Consider the following 17,500-nt stretch of genomic DNA (forward strand, 5'->3'; position numbering starts at 1 on the left):
TTTTAAGTATTTATTGAATGAGAAAGCGTCACTGAGCTACAAGGTAGGCCCATGGTCTCCTCAGTCCTCCCCAAAACAGGTACCAGAATGCTGTAATAAAGAGCTGAACGTATTCGGATAACACTTTACTTCCATAATTCTTCACATCTCCCAGATCCCAAAATGAAAGGCAGTATTAACCTCATCAGCATTACTATCAAAATCAATTTAACCTTGTGTGAGGAAGATACACAAAAACATTCACAAGACTAAAGACTGGAGAACACTTTTGCCAGCATAACCATAGCAGGTAGGTAGCACTCCCATCTTATCTGCCTGGGGCAGATGTCCTGGGCCTGCTCCAGTTTACAGCCGATCATCTTAAATCAAAGTTAGGCTAAAATGGGCAATTTAGGTGCCATTCAGAAGTGAATCATGCCTAAGACGCAACAAGGTTCACCAGAGGAGCTGGCAGATGGCCTGAGGAGGTAATATTTCAGGTATCTGATTTGAAGCCACTGCCACTGTTTTTGTCAGGGCTCTCAATTAGCAGGGCAGGCTAGTCGAGTGTCCCAGCTCCTTCCAGTTCCCAGTCCTCTTGGGTAGCACGTCACCTTCCCATAGCCTGTATTAATCCCCAGTGCCTTCAGGCATAGTTACAGAGCTACCTGAATTTGAACAGCTGTCACTCTACTCTGCCTGCAGAGCCAGTAGCAAGAGATGCGTATGGAGCCTGATTTAGATCTCCAGAGAACAACACAGTTGACTTGCCTCTGCCTACCATACAGCCAGGGAAGATTGGGCATGCTGCTAACTAAGGTGCTTTCATCAGGCAGCTGAGGTTAGGTGGACTGGACAGAGCTCTGGGATTTTATATACATGAACCAACATCAGCATAATCACACAGAATCACACAGAATCACAGAATTTCTAGGTTGGAAGAGACCTCAAGATCATCGAGTCCAACCTCTACCTAACGCTAACAATCCCCACTAAACCATATCCCTAAGCTCTACATCTAAACGTCTTTTGAAGACTCCCAGGGATGGTGACTCCACCACTTCCCTGGGCAGCCTGTTCCAGTGTCTAACAACCCTTTCAGTAAAGAAGTTCTTCCTAAGATCCAACCTAAAACTCCCCTGGCGCAACTTTAGCCCATTCCCCCTCGTCCTGTCACCAGGCACGTGGGAGAACAGGCCAACCCCCACCTCGCTACAGCCTCCTTTAAGGTACCTGTAGAGAGCGATAAGGTCGCCCCTGAGCCTCCTCTTCTCCAGGCTGAACAAGCCCAGCTCCCTCAGCCGCTCCTCGTAGGACTTGTTCTCCAGGCCCCTCACCAGCTTCGTCGCCCTTCTCTGCACCCGCTCAAGCACCTCCATGTCCTTCTTGTAGTGAGGGGCCCAAAACTGAACACAGTACTTGAGGTGCGGCCTCAGCAGAGCTGAGTACAGGGGGACGATCACCTCCCTAGCCCTGCTGGTCACGCTGTTCCTGATACAAGCCAGGATGCCGTTGGCCTTCTTGGCCACCTGAGCACACTGCTGGCTCATATTCAGCCGACTATCCACCATCACTCCCAGGTCCTTCTCTGCCTGGCAGCTTTCCAACCATTCCTCTCCCAGCCTGTAGCTCTGCTTGGGGTTATTGCGCCCCAGGTGCAGGACCCGGCACTTGGCCTTGTTGAACTTCATGCAGTTGACCTCAGCCCACTGGTGCAGCCTATCCAGATCCTCCTGCAGAGCCTTCCTACCCTCAAGCAGATCGACACACGCACCTAACTTGGTGTCATCTGCAAACTTACTGAGGGTGCACTCAATGCCCTCATCCAGATCATCGATGAAGGTATTAAAGAGGACCGGCCCCAGCACCGAGCCCTGGGGAACACCACTAGTGACTGGCCTCCAACTGGACTTGGCTCCATTCACCACGACTCTTTGGGCCCGGCTATCCAGCCAGTTTCTAACCCAACAAAGCGTGCGCCAGTCCAAGCCAAGAGCAGCCAGTTTCTTGAGGAGAATGCTGTGGGAGACGGTGTCAAAAGCCTTGCTGAAGTCAAGGTAGACCACATCCACAGCCTTTCCCTCATCCACCCAGCGCCTTTCATAAACCCATGCTGACTGGGCCTGATTGCCTGCTTGTAAGAAAGAGAGCTTGTCAGAACAAATTAAATATAATTCCTTTCTACAACAAAACCACAGATACCACAAATAACATGGCCACTGATGTGTTCTCTTTAGACATTCCTAAAAGAGCCAAGGAAATGAAGTTTATTTTAAAACTGTACACAAAATAATGCCCTGTGAAATTGAAGTTGGACTGAATCTCATTCAAAGATGAGATAATTTGTCACATAGCACAAATCTTAGAGGGTCAATGACACAATGAAAAACTAGAATAGATTTCCAGATGACCTCTGTATTTTCAACAAATGTGAAGGTCAAACTGTCAATAAGAAGAAATAAAAGACTGGCTGCAATAATGATTTGCACAAATGGAGCTAAGGTTAACAAGCTAGGCAGAAATTGAAAGATTTTGAACAGCAGTTGAGCATATACTAATAATGAATTAATGACTTGCCTCAGCTATGAAAACGGCCAAATGACATTGATGTAAAAATAGGAGCGATACATACAATGTAGTCTTAATAACCTTGGAATGCTTGCTTATAAAGCTTACATTTATTGAAAATAGCATATTTTTGAGTGGACAGAGTAAAACATTATCAAGAAACTACATAGTTACTAACGTAGAAAAACCTTGAGAAAACATGCTCAAAAAGCTCCATGATGCCACTATATCTTACTCATGATTCAAGTTCAAGAAGTGAACTGAAGCTGCATCTAAGCATTTTTAAGACATACACTGTCAACACGTATGGAAGAAAATATAAAGAAACACGGAAAAGATGTAGTAGAAGAACTTCTGTAAATGAGAAGTTGTAGTGCTCTACATTAACTTGTGTCAATCAGTCTTTTATAATTAGCTTTATAATTATAATTAGCTTTATACTCTACAGGTGAGCCCAGACCTATCAGGTGTAATGACAAGTATTTTTTTCTCCATTTCCTGGACTTTTTTAACTTTTTTTTTCCCAAAAATATGTAACTGCACAGAAAATAGCAGCTGTTTTGACTTCTTTCCACATGATTGTATGGAGAATTTGGTGCTATACAGTGATTTATGATTGACCAAAAGCTTGGTAACATGTCAAGATAATGATTAAGAATCAGGGAAATTGTAAATAAATATGAAAAACATCTGAAAAACACAAAGAAGCTAAATGGAAGATACAACTGAGGGAAGGATGAGAAATTTAGAAGCATTTGTCCATCCTGAGTTTTGTTCATACAGAATAGCTGCACTAACTTAACCCCACACATAATTTTGACAATACCAGGAAAAGCGTCTACTCCTGGAGTTACATAGGGGCACAGCTATTTCAGCAGTGCTGCCTAGCAGAAATGTTGCGTTGGCCGTCAGAGAAATTTTTCTGTACGCATAAGATACAAAATTTCAGCAGAATGTAGTTAAGCTTGTGTAAAGTAATAATTAAAAAAAAAAAAAAAAAAAAAAAAAAACACATTTTATGTTCTAAGTTGTCTTTGGCACTAAGAAATATGATTTTTTTCCCTCCTACCCCTCCCCTTTCTACAACAGTAGCCTGCATGTAGGACCAGTTATTTTCTCACATGCCTACGCTGAATTAAACCAATACAGTATGTCTGAGACCATTACTGTTACTTGACTTGTTTCAATTCAAGTGAATCTGCCTCCTACTCCTTTTAGGCTAAAATTCAGATTAGTTTGACAATACAACAAATAGTCAAATAAGATATGTCCTCTAAATATGAGAAAAATACATCTGCTTCTCTCCACCTCCTCAAGCAACTATGACAATAAAAATCCTAACACAGGTACAACTACAAGTGACAGATTAAGGTTGTTATTTGTTTTGTTGAGATTTTTAGTTTTCCTTCTTTGTTTTGTTTTCCAATTCAGCTAATCACATACAGAAGCTGGCAGAAGAACTCCTTTGGCTGGCACATGCTTCATATATCCCAAGAGAGCTGAGCTAATACAGCTATCATGAAAGAAACACTGCAGCAGTGTCAGCTAAACCAAAACCCACAACTTAACCAAAGCGATCAAACCTAAAACCCAAACAAGTTCTGAATTCAAATTTTTCATTAAAGTAGAATGGAGCTTACTCAGCACGGGAACTGTTTGCATTCGGAGCGATCAGCAAAAACTGCATCGCACCAGTTTTCTTCTCATCCTGCCATCACCACGTGGCACAAACAGTATGTACAACAATGTCAGGCTTTGTTTCTTTTCTATAAGCTGCAGTTCTCAACGAGGCATTTCCACACGCACCTGAAGGAAGCCATAACTAAATTGCTCTTACTGTGAAGTGCTGATCATGCCTTAATCCTTGTTTTCCCAATGCAGTGACCTGAAGAATTCTCTCTCCCTCCTGGAAACAACATCCTTAAAGTACTTTCAATGACCTGTGAGCTTGAGTTTCTCTCCAGCAAGTAACTCCCTCAGCATAACTCACTGAACAGACTTGGGCGTTTATTTCCAGAGCATACATACGTAGGCACAGCTTGAACCAGGAGGGTAACAGAAGCATTTAGCATTCTGCCCTTTGGCTTCCATTTCTTACTCCCATTTCTTACTCCAGTTACTCACATAACTGCCACCAGCGGAGTACACTGTGACACTGCATGTGGCGCCTTAGCTCTAGTATGCAAAGAAGAAAATAAGGTGTAAAATTTAAGTTGTTCTTTATTGGCTTACCTCCATAATGTCATACCTTCTCACTTTCATATTATGTTTTTTCCAAAGCTGTCTGATTCAGGTCAGAAAATGGTTAAGCTGCTATTAGCTAAACAAGAACTGAACTGCAATTCAGTTACTGCCAAATCCAAACTACACTTTAACTGGAAAAAGGTACTGATTCAATACTGATTGAACCAATGCAATAATGATCCCATAGAAATATATGTTTGGTTAACCGATTTTGAAAACTACTTTACATTTACATTAAACTAGTGTAATTTTCTTCTGTGGCTCAAGCCTGAAAATATTAGGGATTTTCAAATAAACAAGTGGTGACTCATAAAACACACAAAAACTTACCTGAATTATGATTTTTGTGTTTTTTGTTTCCAACTGACAAGTTACTGAAATGCCAAAAGATTTTCTGGAGGCAATGTAAGATATAACTTTAAGAAAAATAAGGAACAGACAGGAAAACAACAATGCAAAGGCATTTTCTTTCAGATTTAGTTGTGCTGGCAGAATAGTCTAATGCCTTTCTTTATCACTATATTTACCAATCACCAATTTACTGTCAGGGTACTAATAATATAAACAATCTTTAATTCAGTCCAGGTAGAGTAAGAATGACAGTACCTAGTTTCAAACCCTAATTAAGATAGAGAATGCCTAAGTTGTATTTTATGAGAATTTTTCTTGACAATAGTGCTCTGTTTAGCACACACTGCCTCTCACTCCTCGACTCTTCCAGCTCTGTTAGCAGAACGCATGTAGCTGTTCTGAGAATCAGATCAAGAAATTCACCCTTGTTAAAATAAACTGTCAGGAGGAAGGGCATTTTTTAACCTGGATTAGTTTCCCAATGTAGTTCAATTTAATATTTATTACTTGAACAAAGTGAAACAAATCCAAAAGGAAAAAACAAAGACCACTGAATTTAAACTATACAATAGCTTGGTGACTAGGACAATTCTATAGGAGGTCATTTTAAGTTTCCGCTCAAAAAAATAACACCAAGAATTTATGATCTCTTACATAGCAAGCAAATATTTCTTAAAAAGGTGTTTAATGAGGAAGAACAGTCTCACTTAAGAGTCTATTTCACAATGCCAGTTAATTGTCAATCAGTATACATCTCTGCCATCTCCCTGCTTCTTCTACAAAACTCCTGTTGTAGGTTGAGCAAGACAACTTGAACCAAGTTGGGTCAGATGGGCATTGACTGTACACTCACCTTTTCTACCTGAAAAGGCAGGGGTCAGACTTATAGTTACCCAGCACTCAGAAAGAAGTTAATATGAAATGTTCAGTACTCTAAATGAAGGGCATTACAGAAAAATAATAAATGAACATTTCGTTAAAGATTATATGATAAACCAATTGTTCTACTGAATAATCTTGCCAAACAATTTTACTCCAATTACTTCTCAATTTTTGAGATTTTTAATTTTACCTCCACATTATTTAAAAATTGTTTCTAGTACAAGTGAAAAAATACACTTGAAATAATCTTCTAAGTTCTCAGTAATAGCTACTTGTTTTTCATCATTAGTTTATTATTAATTGTTCTACAATGTTACCAACGTTGACATAAGCACTGATGAGTGCTCTCCCAAAGCATCCATTGGGAAATGACATGCTAGCCTGAGGTTCACCTGAAGTTTAGAAATCATTGTTTAAACATGCCATCATGTAACTACAGGATCATTAACTACTGTTCACAGAAGACTGGCCTAATTTCGCCTAGACTATCACTTCTCCCTTCCTTCCTCCTCCTCAAAAGCTCTGAGTGCATATGCGTTAAATGGTTTGAGGAAGAATTCTGAGACAAAAAGGAGCAATACTAACTCCAATGTGAGCATCACAATTGTCTGATTTGGTAGATCAAGCTTCAATTACTTACAGTTTCTGGAAGTATGAAGGCTCCCATTTATACTTTTTTATTATCATTATCCTGAATGGTTGCTAACAGATTTATGAATTTTCAAACCCATTACCTATCATACAATAGCATGCTGAATTACCTACAAAATGCTTAACAATATGATGGATAACTCTTTTAGAACACATATGCAAACTCTGAGGCATTTTAATCTTATGCCAGGATTTTGAAATATGAACCAGTTGTGATCAACCACTAAAGCCTGTTTACATTCCAGAAACTTCAACTGATGCAATTAACCCAATCCAGTTGCTTGATGTACAAAATAACTGAGGTTAGCCATGGTTGTGTAAATCCTGATTAATTCTTACATTACAGTTTTGGGCAAGTACATACAGACATTGTTACATGTCTTCAGTGCAGGACATCGAAAGATAAAAACAAGAAACATATGCAAACCTCTGGCAATATAGCAGAGGTAAACAGCTTATAAACTACAGCCTGGCTGTAGGGGGACTTGCTGCCCCAAGGTACTCCTGAAGACCCTCTGCACTACTGAAAAAAGTCTCAGGCTGTACTGCTTTGAACTGAAGCATTCTCAAATTATTTTTCACATTGAAGCAAGAATTTCATACTTGGTATCTATCCTGGTTTCAGTTAGGACAGAGCTGATTTTTCCTCCTAGTAGCTGGTAGGGTGCTATGTTTGGATTAGGATGAGAAGAGTGCTGATAACATGCTGATGTTTTAATTGTTGCAGAGCAGTGCGTACACCAAGCCAAGGACGTTTCAGCTTCTCACTCTGTCCTGCCAGCAGGCAGGCTGGGGGTGCAGCAAGAGCTGGGAGGGGGCAGACCCAAACTGGCCAAAGGGGTATTCCATCCCATCTGGGGTCATGCTAAACAATATATAGGGGTGACTAGCTGGGGTGGGGGGGGCGGGCTGCTTGGGGTTAGGCTGGGCATCGGTCAGCAGGTGGTGAGCAATTGCATTGTTTGTACATATTATTAGTAGTAGTACTATTATCATCATTATTGTTATTATTATTATTGTTATTATTTTTCTGTCTTAATAAACTGTCTTTATCTCAACTCACGGGCTTCATATTCCCATTTCTCTCCCCCATCCCAGAGAGGGAGGGGGGAGGGTGAGTGAACAGCTGTGTGGTGTTTAGCTGCCAGCAGGGTTAAACCACAACAGTATCACAAAGTTGATAAACAATGTTTTATTATGAAATTGTTACAATATATATAATTTATTTGGGAAATTTGATTTTACTGATCATTTTGTATTTATACATGTATTCAAAATAGCTGAACAAAGTCTTTACTGCTGAGAGGTGCCCTTAAGATGCCTTCAATACAAACCTTCAGCAGGACAAAATCTGTACTACTCAGAATTCTCACCATTAAGTGCAGTAGTGTTTCAGGATATCATTTGATGACACAGCTAAGACCATCTAATTACTAGTTGTCACTGACAGGACAAGTCTGATCCTATCAATGACATCTATCCAACTCCCTAGTAATCTGGTTCAGGGAGATAAGCACATATAAAACTGCTTCTGTACCCAAGTTCTTAACTCACTTAGAATAGGACTGGCTAAGTGCCAGTATACATCTAGATGCAAAGGAAACATAAGGAATGTATGACTCATGAAGGGATGGAGTGAGTTAAAGAACTCCGTTTGACTAGTTACCAGGCAGGCAAACAGTACTAGCTGAAATACAGCTGAAGCCTTTATGGAAGTCCATCTGCCACCAAGGCTAACTTCTATCAACAGGTAAGTAGACGAAAAACTGACCTGAGAATTATAAAACAAACAAACAAAATCTTCCAATTCAACAGCATGAAAAAGCTCATTGATGAGTCTACTGCTGTCCAAAGAAAACAAGTACAAGTGAAGACAGAACTGCATCAGACAATAATTTAGCTGGTTCTACTGCTCTGGGAGCACAACCTGGAAACATTCAGGAAATTCTCCAGAAAGCCTTGAAAGCTCCATCTTGAAATATTTAATAAACAAGTTTAAAAAGTAGTCCATAGGGCTGGAAAAGAAATACAACAAGACGTTTCTGTCCGATACGTTAATGTATTATATACAGAAGACAAAATATTACAATAATCTAATCTCTGGCCTTTCTCTTTTGCTAAACAGATACCGAATCCATCCTGTTTTCTCAGACTCTCTTTATTCTCTTTAATACATCATCTCCCATTTCCAGTTTCCAGATGCCTTACACCTGCTTGTTCTGATCAAGGCAGCAGTATATTTTAAAACCCCATCTTTACTGAAGCTGCACTTTCACAGCTTATAGGAAGACCTAAATTAGAACTGCTACAGTAAGTCTTCTCCTCCTCCTGACTATTGCTATAGACTCACTCTTAGACACCACATTCTGAAGCATAAGAAGTCTCAGCTATGACTTTATGTTTTAAGTTCATTAGAGCCTAAACCCATCTAAATATTGGCTGCCAAACCTCTACACTTCCTGCACTCAACTGGTATATTCCTGCCCTCTATCTTACACCAGTTCTGGCAATCTACCAAGCTATTTCAGCACACTAAGCTAGTAGAAAACTATGCATGTTTTATGGTTCAGTTAGTTTCCTGTCAGCTTAGCTATTGACGGAAGTGGATAAAACTGCAGCACTGAGCAGTTTGACCAGCTTAGTCTGCTTTGAAACCACCATCTTACTTAAACCAATTCAAAAGGCTATGTTGACACCTTTGTTACAGATTAAACAATGCATGTCTCAGCTTAGCCTAAACTGAACTGGAATTGATTTATAACAATTAGAATTAAACTGTTTATTCCAAAACACGAATGTCTATGAAGAGGTCTGCATAGATCTAGTTGGCTTTAAAACATTCTATTTCATTACAACTATCACTACCCGCTGTACAAAGCACACTGTAGCAGAGCAACTTAGGCTACAAACTTGGAGCACATCAGCTTCCCCAGGACAAGCGTGAAGTTAAACAATACTGTCAATTTAACTTCTGCACAAGCTTCTCAGACCATCAAGAACAAAACCACAAAACACAAACAGAGCTCTATGCTTACCGGTTTGTCTATATAGGGTCAATTTCCTCATCTACACCCTTTCTAAAACACACAAAGCAAAATTCTGAACAAGATTAATGTTACAAGAGGAAGCATTGCTACCACTATCACACCAGTATAGAACCTTGCCACATTTTTTCTATCTTATCCACAGTGTAATAACAGTTTTTAAATTCTGGTTTGTGAATTTTCTATAGCAGAAACACTGCATGGAACTAACAGAGAAACTCGTCTCAATACATATAACAAACCAAGAAAGGTTCATTTTAGCATGCCTAGAACATGACCAACTCTAGTACTAAGCAGATGACATTTATGTTCCACAGTCATTTCCTTTTTATTTTCTATGCAAACTTCCTTTGCATTCAACTAGTATAAATTCTACCACCTTATAACAAGGCTTATAGGCAAGTCTTTATTTATTTATTTATTTTATGTCCCACAACGCTTCTTCACCGACAAAAATGTAGCTGAAAGGGCTAAGAATGGGTGATGGTTATTTTTCCCCTTAGAATAGTGCAGGCACAGGTTTTGCCCAAGAGACATTTCAAATTTAACAAACCAATTAAAGAAAATGAATAGTCAGTGAAGTATAAAAGCATGAGTCTTTTTCTTACAGGTTAACTTGCTTAGAATTGAACAGAGCCCAAGCAAGGGATGCTGCAAGATGATGTGTGAGAGCCAAGATTGCGAGTTGAAAGACTGCCCCTCTCAATAACCATGAGGGATTAAATCAGCTTACTGTCCTGGGAAATTTCATCTTAACCCTACAAGAAAAGCAGAAGTTTTCCTGTGGGCTTAATTCATTGAATCACTACACCTTAAGGTCAGACCAGCACTACAATTAAATGCAAGGGAACTGCAACCTGTTGTATGGATCATACATTTGCTTCTGTGCTGAGTAAACAGCAGTACTAAAATTGTAGAGAACTACATAAACAGGTATTAGACTCATAAACGGCTTTTAGATATTGGATGTCAGACTGACATAAGTAATAGTTTACCTCACTTGATGCATGTGAAACTCTTATTAGTATCAATATCTGTGTCAAAGTCTTTCTAAGGTGAACTGAAGCAGAAATATGTCATATCACCTCCTTTGTCTCCAATATTGGCTGGGATCTGACAAGGACCACAAAGGAGTTATGTGGTGGGACCACAAAGCTGGGAGCAGGGAGGACTGAGAATTTCCCCTTTCAGTTACAACCGTTTTAAAAAAAAAAAAAAAGTTAATTTTCTGCTAGCTAAGCAAACAGAAGTATAGAGAAAAGTAAACATTACAAATAGTTCAGGGATGGAGACTGGTGTGCAAGACAAGAAGCAGAGAAGGGGGAAAAGTACAGGGAGAAGGGGGGCCAAAATGAGGAACTGAATCTCTTCTGAGCTGTCAGATGGTAGGTATTACACTATCTAACCATACCAAGAGAACTGAAACAAGAAAATTACTGTCCATTAGTACACATATGACCTAAATTCAATTTAATAACCATGTTATCTCCACAAGATCTGTAATTAACAGCAAGAGAATGAAGATGACCTGTGCCAAGCTTTTAAGACAATTACATCTGTGCAGTCAAGAACTGACAGGACTTAAGACCCCTGTAGTAGAAATGCGTGTGTGCGTCAGAATTTAAACAGGATGGTAGTATCCATTGGTGCTGTTTTACAGAAATAGCTTTCAGGTAAACTGAGCTACAAAGTCAGCTGCAAGTGCAAAAGAAGTGTGGACAGGCAGCTGGCAGTCAATTACAATGAACTGGAGCAAGTGATTATGCACAAGTATTTGATTGAAACGCTTTTCTCCCCCACTCCAAATGACAGTAGCATTATTTACACTGATAATAGATGGTTACATCTTCGGCTTTCTTTATACTGAGAGGGAACAGCATTTGCCTCTAGTAACTTATTCATGGGAAAAACTCCAGAAACCTGAGGGATAGAAATGCTCAGTCACCTACAATTCCATCGAGTTTTCTTCAAGTGAGGATAATGGGATACATATATTAATATCCTTGAAACCACACTGTTCAGTGGACCAGTTTTTATGGAAATTTAAATGTTAATGTTCTTCTTTATACTTAGAACAATTAGGATCGGTTACCATAAGTAAAAATATTAAGGTAGTATTTCCTTCCCCTACATTGCAAATCTAGAAGTACTTCAAAGGAAGCCATTGTAAGTAAGATGATACAAAAGGCTGATGTTTTCTCCAAGGACCTAACCTTAGTTATTTGTAAACCAGAAATAACAATGGAGCGTGCAGGTGGCGGGTGGGGTTGACATATTACAAAAACTTAGCAAAAACTTAAACACTTTCCAAGATACAACAGACACCATAAAATATACAGTGAGTCTTGCATCTTCACTGAAGTGAAGTTTCGTTGTAGATTACATGATTGCACAGCTCCTGCTATCCTGTTTACAAACATTCTTCTTTGTTGTAGAACACACCTGAAATAGTCCTTCTCACTCACCTTTGGATCGAGTGGAGATATCCATCCCCTCCACCACCTCCTGCTCTGCCTTTATTTCCTCTTCAGCCAAACTGCAGGAGTCAAAAAAGTGAATTAGAAGAGTTTTAGATTATATTATTCCCATGTCTAACTTCATACATAGAAATTCAACATGACACTGTCAAATACAACTATATTAAGATTTATGATGAAATTAAAGGTCTGCTGTTCGCCAGAGTATACACTGACCAGAACATAGAGAGAGGCAGTCCAGGTACACACGCGTGCTACATGTTACCCATCACAAAGGCAACATTTCCATATTAACAACAGCCTGGTAACATGAATGCCATTGTCTGTATAAATGGTATAGGACAGACAATTCTCTTCCTTGTGCCTCCTCATCTAAGGCCTGTATAAGCTGTGTGAACAGACTCCTGCTAATGTTTAAACACTCGCCTGCACCACTGAGCAGATTAGCTGAAGTAACAGATTTAGCAACAGAACATCTTGCAAAATTAGAATGTAACATGCAGTTTCAAAAACTATTAAAATATATAATTTCAAGGATTTTTAAATGAGACTCTATAACAGAAAACTACATATTTATAATCCACTGGCAATACAATTCCATTAATTATTATCTTTAATAAAGAATAAACAGAACTGAGTTGTTACTACCATTCAACCATGGGATCTTATACAGATGCTTTTAATTTATTCCAGGCAGGATTAAATGATTAATTAGATGAAAAAATAGAGCTGACTTGCTAGTATTCTACTTTCTTATAGTTATGCCATTCAGGAAAATAACTCAATACATTTTACTACTTAAGTCAGTTTGGAGAAGGACAATGGGAGATGAAAAAAAAATACAAGTATTGAGTTACACACCAGTTTTGCAACTATGACTGTTGTAGATGAATGATAAAAGAAAACATGACATTGAAGCAAGCCCAAATTCAAAATAATGGACAAATGCAATTACAGCGCTTGAAGCAGGTATCATAATACCACCAAAGCATGACAGGCAAGCAGGATGTAGATCTTTTCCTCTGCAGTGAGGATTTACTGTCTGGTTTGTTAACATAAGTTGTTGCTAATACCAGTTTATGTTGATATGGCAGACTGTGAGCTACTGCTGCTAAGAGTGGACTGAGATTTTCCCTTCAGCCACCCAGCAATAGGGACAGCTATTTCTACCATGAAGGCCAAGATGACAGCTAGAGACCTTTGCTTTAGCCGATACCATTAAATCTGCCTAAGGCAGCTAATCGGAGAGTTGAAGTAACAGGGAGGGCTTAGTTACATTTATAACAGAAAAACTCTTGAGACTGACAAACAGTTTGTATTAGCAGAAGTTTTGTTACTGGTATAAGTTAAAACAGTTTTCTAAACAAAGTAAAACTTACCAGCAGAAGGACTTTTTAGTCTGGTATTCATCAAAACTACTTTTGAGCACCTATCAACTGTCAGGGGGTTGGGTTGGAATTCCTTTCATATTTTAAACAGGACAGTTACATCAGCCAAAATTTTAAATACAAATTAACAGAGCTCATTGTATGGAAGACTCAAAGCTGAGAAGATCCATCAACTCCAGAAAACGTTATTTTATATTTGTCATTCATATATAGTAATAATTCACAAATTAATCACTTTAAAGTCATAAAACACTGAATACAAGTTCTGTTAACGATGCTGCTAATTCCAGGAGCACAGAAAGGGAGCCATGTGACCACAACTATGGTAAATGTGTAGCACTGTTGACCATAGCACAATGTTTCTCAGATTTATTTTGCACAGACAAATTAAATGCATAGTAGACTTGATCATAATATGATGCTCACCGATTTACTATGCATGGGAAGATCAATTATACTGTGCGTTTGTTACATCCTTTCCCAGAAGGCCTCTAGCAAAGAGGAGCTGACAGTGTGTGGCAGACACCAGAACTTGCCCTTGCCCCTTATCTTCCCTAAGAAATAGGGATGTATGGGCTTACAGGATGGGTTCGTTACTCTCTTCCCATGTTGCACAACTTTTCTTCTCTTTCCCCATATAAAATCCTATTTTCATATCACCAAACTGTAATGAAAGAACACTTTTTTAAAAATCGACTTGTAAATATAATACACACTAATTCTGTCAAGAGTGAAATAAATTGGCAGCACACATTACCTGTTTTAAAATACATATCCAGTTTCAGCCACAGATTAGAACATACACGTCTTGTAAAGACTCCATTTGAAGTCTTAAGATCATTTTACACTGTCTGCTACTAAAAGAAAAGGTCTCTCCAATAGCTGACTTCATGTTCCAAAAATCATGTTAATTTTAAATGAATCAATTCTGTTATCTAGCTCACTGTGCAGCTAGATGTGCTGAAAAGAGGAAATGAGGATATAATGCGGGCAGGGGGGAGAAGGAGGCTGTTGGGACTGAAATACCCCTTTAGCAGGAGCTCAGGTTTAATTTACATTAAAACGATGATGTTCCAGACTCATCCAAATGCGTCAGATGCATTTTGTTCATAGAATCATTCAGGTTGGAAAAGACCTCTAAGGTCATCCAGTCCAACCCTTAACCTAGTCCTAAAGTCCACCACCAAACCATGCTACTAAATTCTACTCCTACATGGTTCTTGAAAACGTCCAGGGTGTTCAACCAGGGCTCAAACACTTCCCTGGGCAGCCTGTTCCAACGCTTCACAACCCTTTCAGTAAAGAAATTTTTCCTAATATCCAACCTAAACCTCCCCTGGTGCAACTTGAGGCCTTTTCACCTCATCTTATCACTTGGTGCTTAGGAGAAGAGCCTGATCTCCACCTCACTACAACTTCTTTTAAGGTAACTGTAAAGCACAGTAAGATCTCCCCTGAGCCTCCTCTTCTCCAAGCTAAACAACCCCAGTTCCCTCAGTCAGTCCTCACAGGACTCATGTTCCAGGCCCTTCATCAGCTTCATAGCCCTTTTCTGGGCACGTTCCAGCACCTCCATGTCCTTCTTGTAGCGAGGGGCCCAAAACTGAACACAGCACTCAAGGTGCAGCCTCACCAGAGCTGAGTACAGAGGGACAGTCACTCCCCTGGTCCTGCTGGTCACTCTATTTCTGATACAAGGAAGGATGCTGTTGGCCTTCTTGGCCACCTGAGCACACTGCTGGTTCATGTACAGCTGGGTAGCGACCAAAACCCCCAGGTCCCCTTCTGCTGGGCAACTTTCCAGCCACTCTTTCCCCAGCCTGTAGCTGTGCATGGGGTTGTTGTGCCCCAAGTGCAGGACCCGGCACTCAGCCCTGCTGAACTTCATACAGTTTGCCTCAGCCCATTGATCCAGCCCATCCAGCTCCCTCTGCAGAGCTCCCTCCTACCTTCATGCCTAACCTGCCGTCATCTGCAAACTTACTGAGGGTGCACTCGATCCCCCCGTCCAGATCATTGGTAAAGATACTGCAGAGAACTTGTGCTAGCACTGAGTGCTGGGGGTACAACCTCAGGGGAACATGATACAACAAGAATAACACAACAGCTGCCCCAAGTCAGCATTAAACAGCAGAGCGTTGTGCATGAATACAGGGAGAAATGGGTGTGGCAGATCAATACAGCTGCTCAGGAGTGGGAACTGTTCCTACATCCCTGACCAAAGAAGCATGGGAAGTCAGAGCTGACTGAAGGTGCTTTACTCCTGTGGGCCCAAACCTAGCACCGCGGGGGTGTTACAGGTTAGGACTTCTAACATTTCTTCACTCAAAATCTGACTCTTCCCATCTACTGAGATCAATTTTGGAAATTCAGCCAGCTCCCCTTTTAAAAATGTTGTTTCAAGAGATCTAAAGAAACAGGAAAAACATCCTTCAAAAGCGTATCTTGACTTGACACATCTGGTTTATCATATAAAAGATGATGTCTGAAGACTGCTTCTCCCAAAGACTTGAAATGTAAAAGAACAGTTAAAATGGATTCACCACTAGACACAAAGGTTATACATCTCTCTTAGCAATGGAGGTGCATATGTCCTATACACACATCTTCACACTGCTCTTCACCCCCAACTAACACAAAATTCAGCAATCATACAGTATACTATGAAAGTTGACCTTTATAGGAGCAGATTGTATCTCCATTTCTCTATTACATTTAATCTCTCTCAACTGACAACAACGGCACAAATATTTAAGTAGGTAAGAAAACTACTGTGATTATTCTAAAAAAAAAAAAAATCAAAATGTTGGGGGGAGAGTTAAATAAGTGTGTTAGACTTAGCTATAAAAGATACTTAAAGTTCACAACTCCTCAGAAGCATCTCCCATTGTTTTATTTGCTGTAGTGTATTATGACTTGCACAACATGACATTGTTTGAATGGTAATAGTGATGATTGTAGTAGTAAGCTTTAAAATTCAAGCTTGCAAATACATGCTAGGAATTCACAGCAAGTTTACAGTAACTCTTCTAAAGCTGACAGATCTTTTCACCTTCATACCTTCCATCATTACGAGCAATATTCTGAAAATGCTTTATACAGCACAAACTTTCAAACGCATAAATTTCATTAGCCAAAGATTTCAAATGAAATAATTCAAGAAAAACAGGTCCTTAGTAAGAGGTATCTTCTTATTACACATAATGAAAATAAAATGAAAATCAAGAACAGCAGCAAAGTAAATACAAACAAACATCTATTTTTATGTAAAAAATAACTGTGTGATCAAGTAGGCCAGTCTAGAGAGTTGTATTTTGAGGGGATTTCATTTTTGCAGGGCTTAGAGATGCTATTTCAGATAGCATGCATTACTATCATGCATGTGTATTATTAATGTGATGCCCTCAGGTTGCGGCTCAGAAATGATGCTGCTATGTAGGCAACTAGGTAACCAACTGAATACAGAAAATACCTTGTATCATTCTGAATGATACTCTTATTCTCTTATTTCCTTATGAAGATGAATGAATAAAGAGGAACATACTTTAAGAACACAATTGAAATTTAAGCTTTGCCAGTTTCACTGTCAATTGACTAGAGCACCAATTAATCATTTAAAGCTTCCCTACTAGTGTGGACAAAACTTACTTTAAAAAAGAAATTGTTTCCTAAAATGTTGAACTGATGTGTTTCATACAAATTATCTTAACATGTCTGAATGAGAGGGGAAGAGGTGGAGGTTATTCCTTTGGGGATAGTTGTGGAAAGAAAGAAAAAAAAAATGAGGATTGCAAACATACAGGATTTACTGATACTTCAGTTAAAAAAACAAAACAAAACAAAACAAAAACAACAACAACAAAAAAAAAACCAACTAAACAACCTTAGCTGCACAATTTTAAAATACATTCTCTAT

The 17,500-nt window shown here is 39.3% G+C and overlaps 1 protein-coding gene across 9 annotated transcripts in view; it reads right to left on the bottom strand.

Annotated features, from left to right (window-relative positions):
• The window catches only part of ZMYND8 (zinc finger MYND-type containing 8), an 80,287-nt gene that overhangs the window by 36,837 nt on the left and 25,950 nt on the right, over positions 1-17,500 (bottom strand). For all 9 annotated transcript variants that reach the window (XR_014698520.1, XM_084537845.1, XM_084537849.1 and 6 more), the window contains one exon: positions 12,185-12,255. Coding sequence is in view for 8 of the 9 variants with exons in the window: in XM_084537845.1 (XP_084393971.1) it covers positions 12,185-12,255 (71 nt within the window). In the remaining variant the exon portion in view is untranslated. The remainder of the gene's footprint in view (positions 1-12,184; positions 12,256-17,500) is intronic.

The sequence above is a fragment of the Aythya ferina genome, assembly GCF_964211825.1.
Source record: "Aythya ferina genome assembly, chromosome: 16".
NCBI lineage: Eukaryota > Metazoa > Chordata > Aves > Anseriformes > Anatidae > Aythya > Aythya ferina.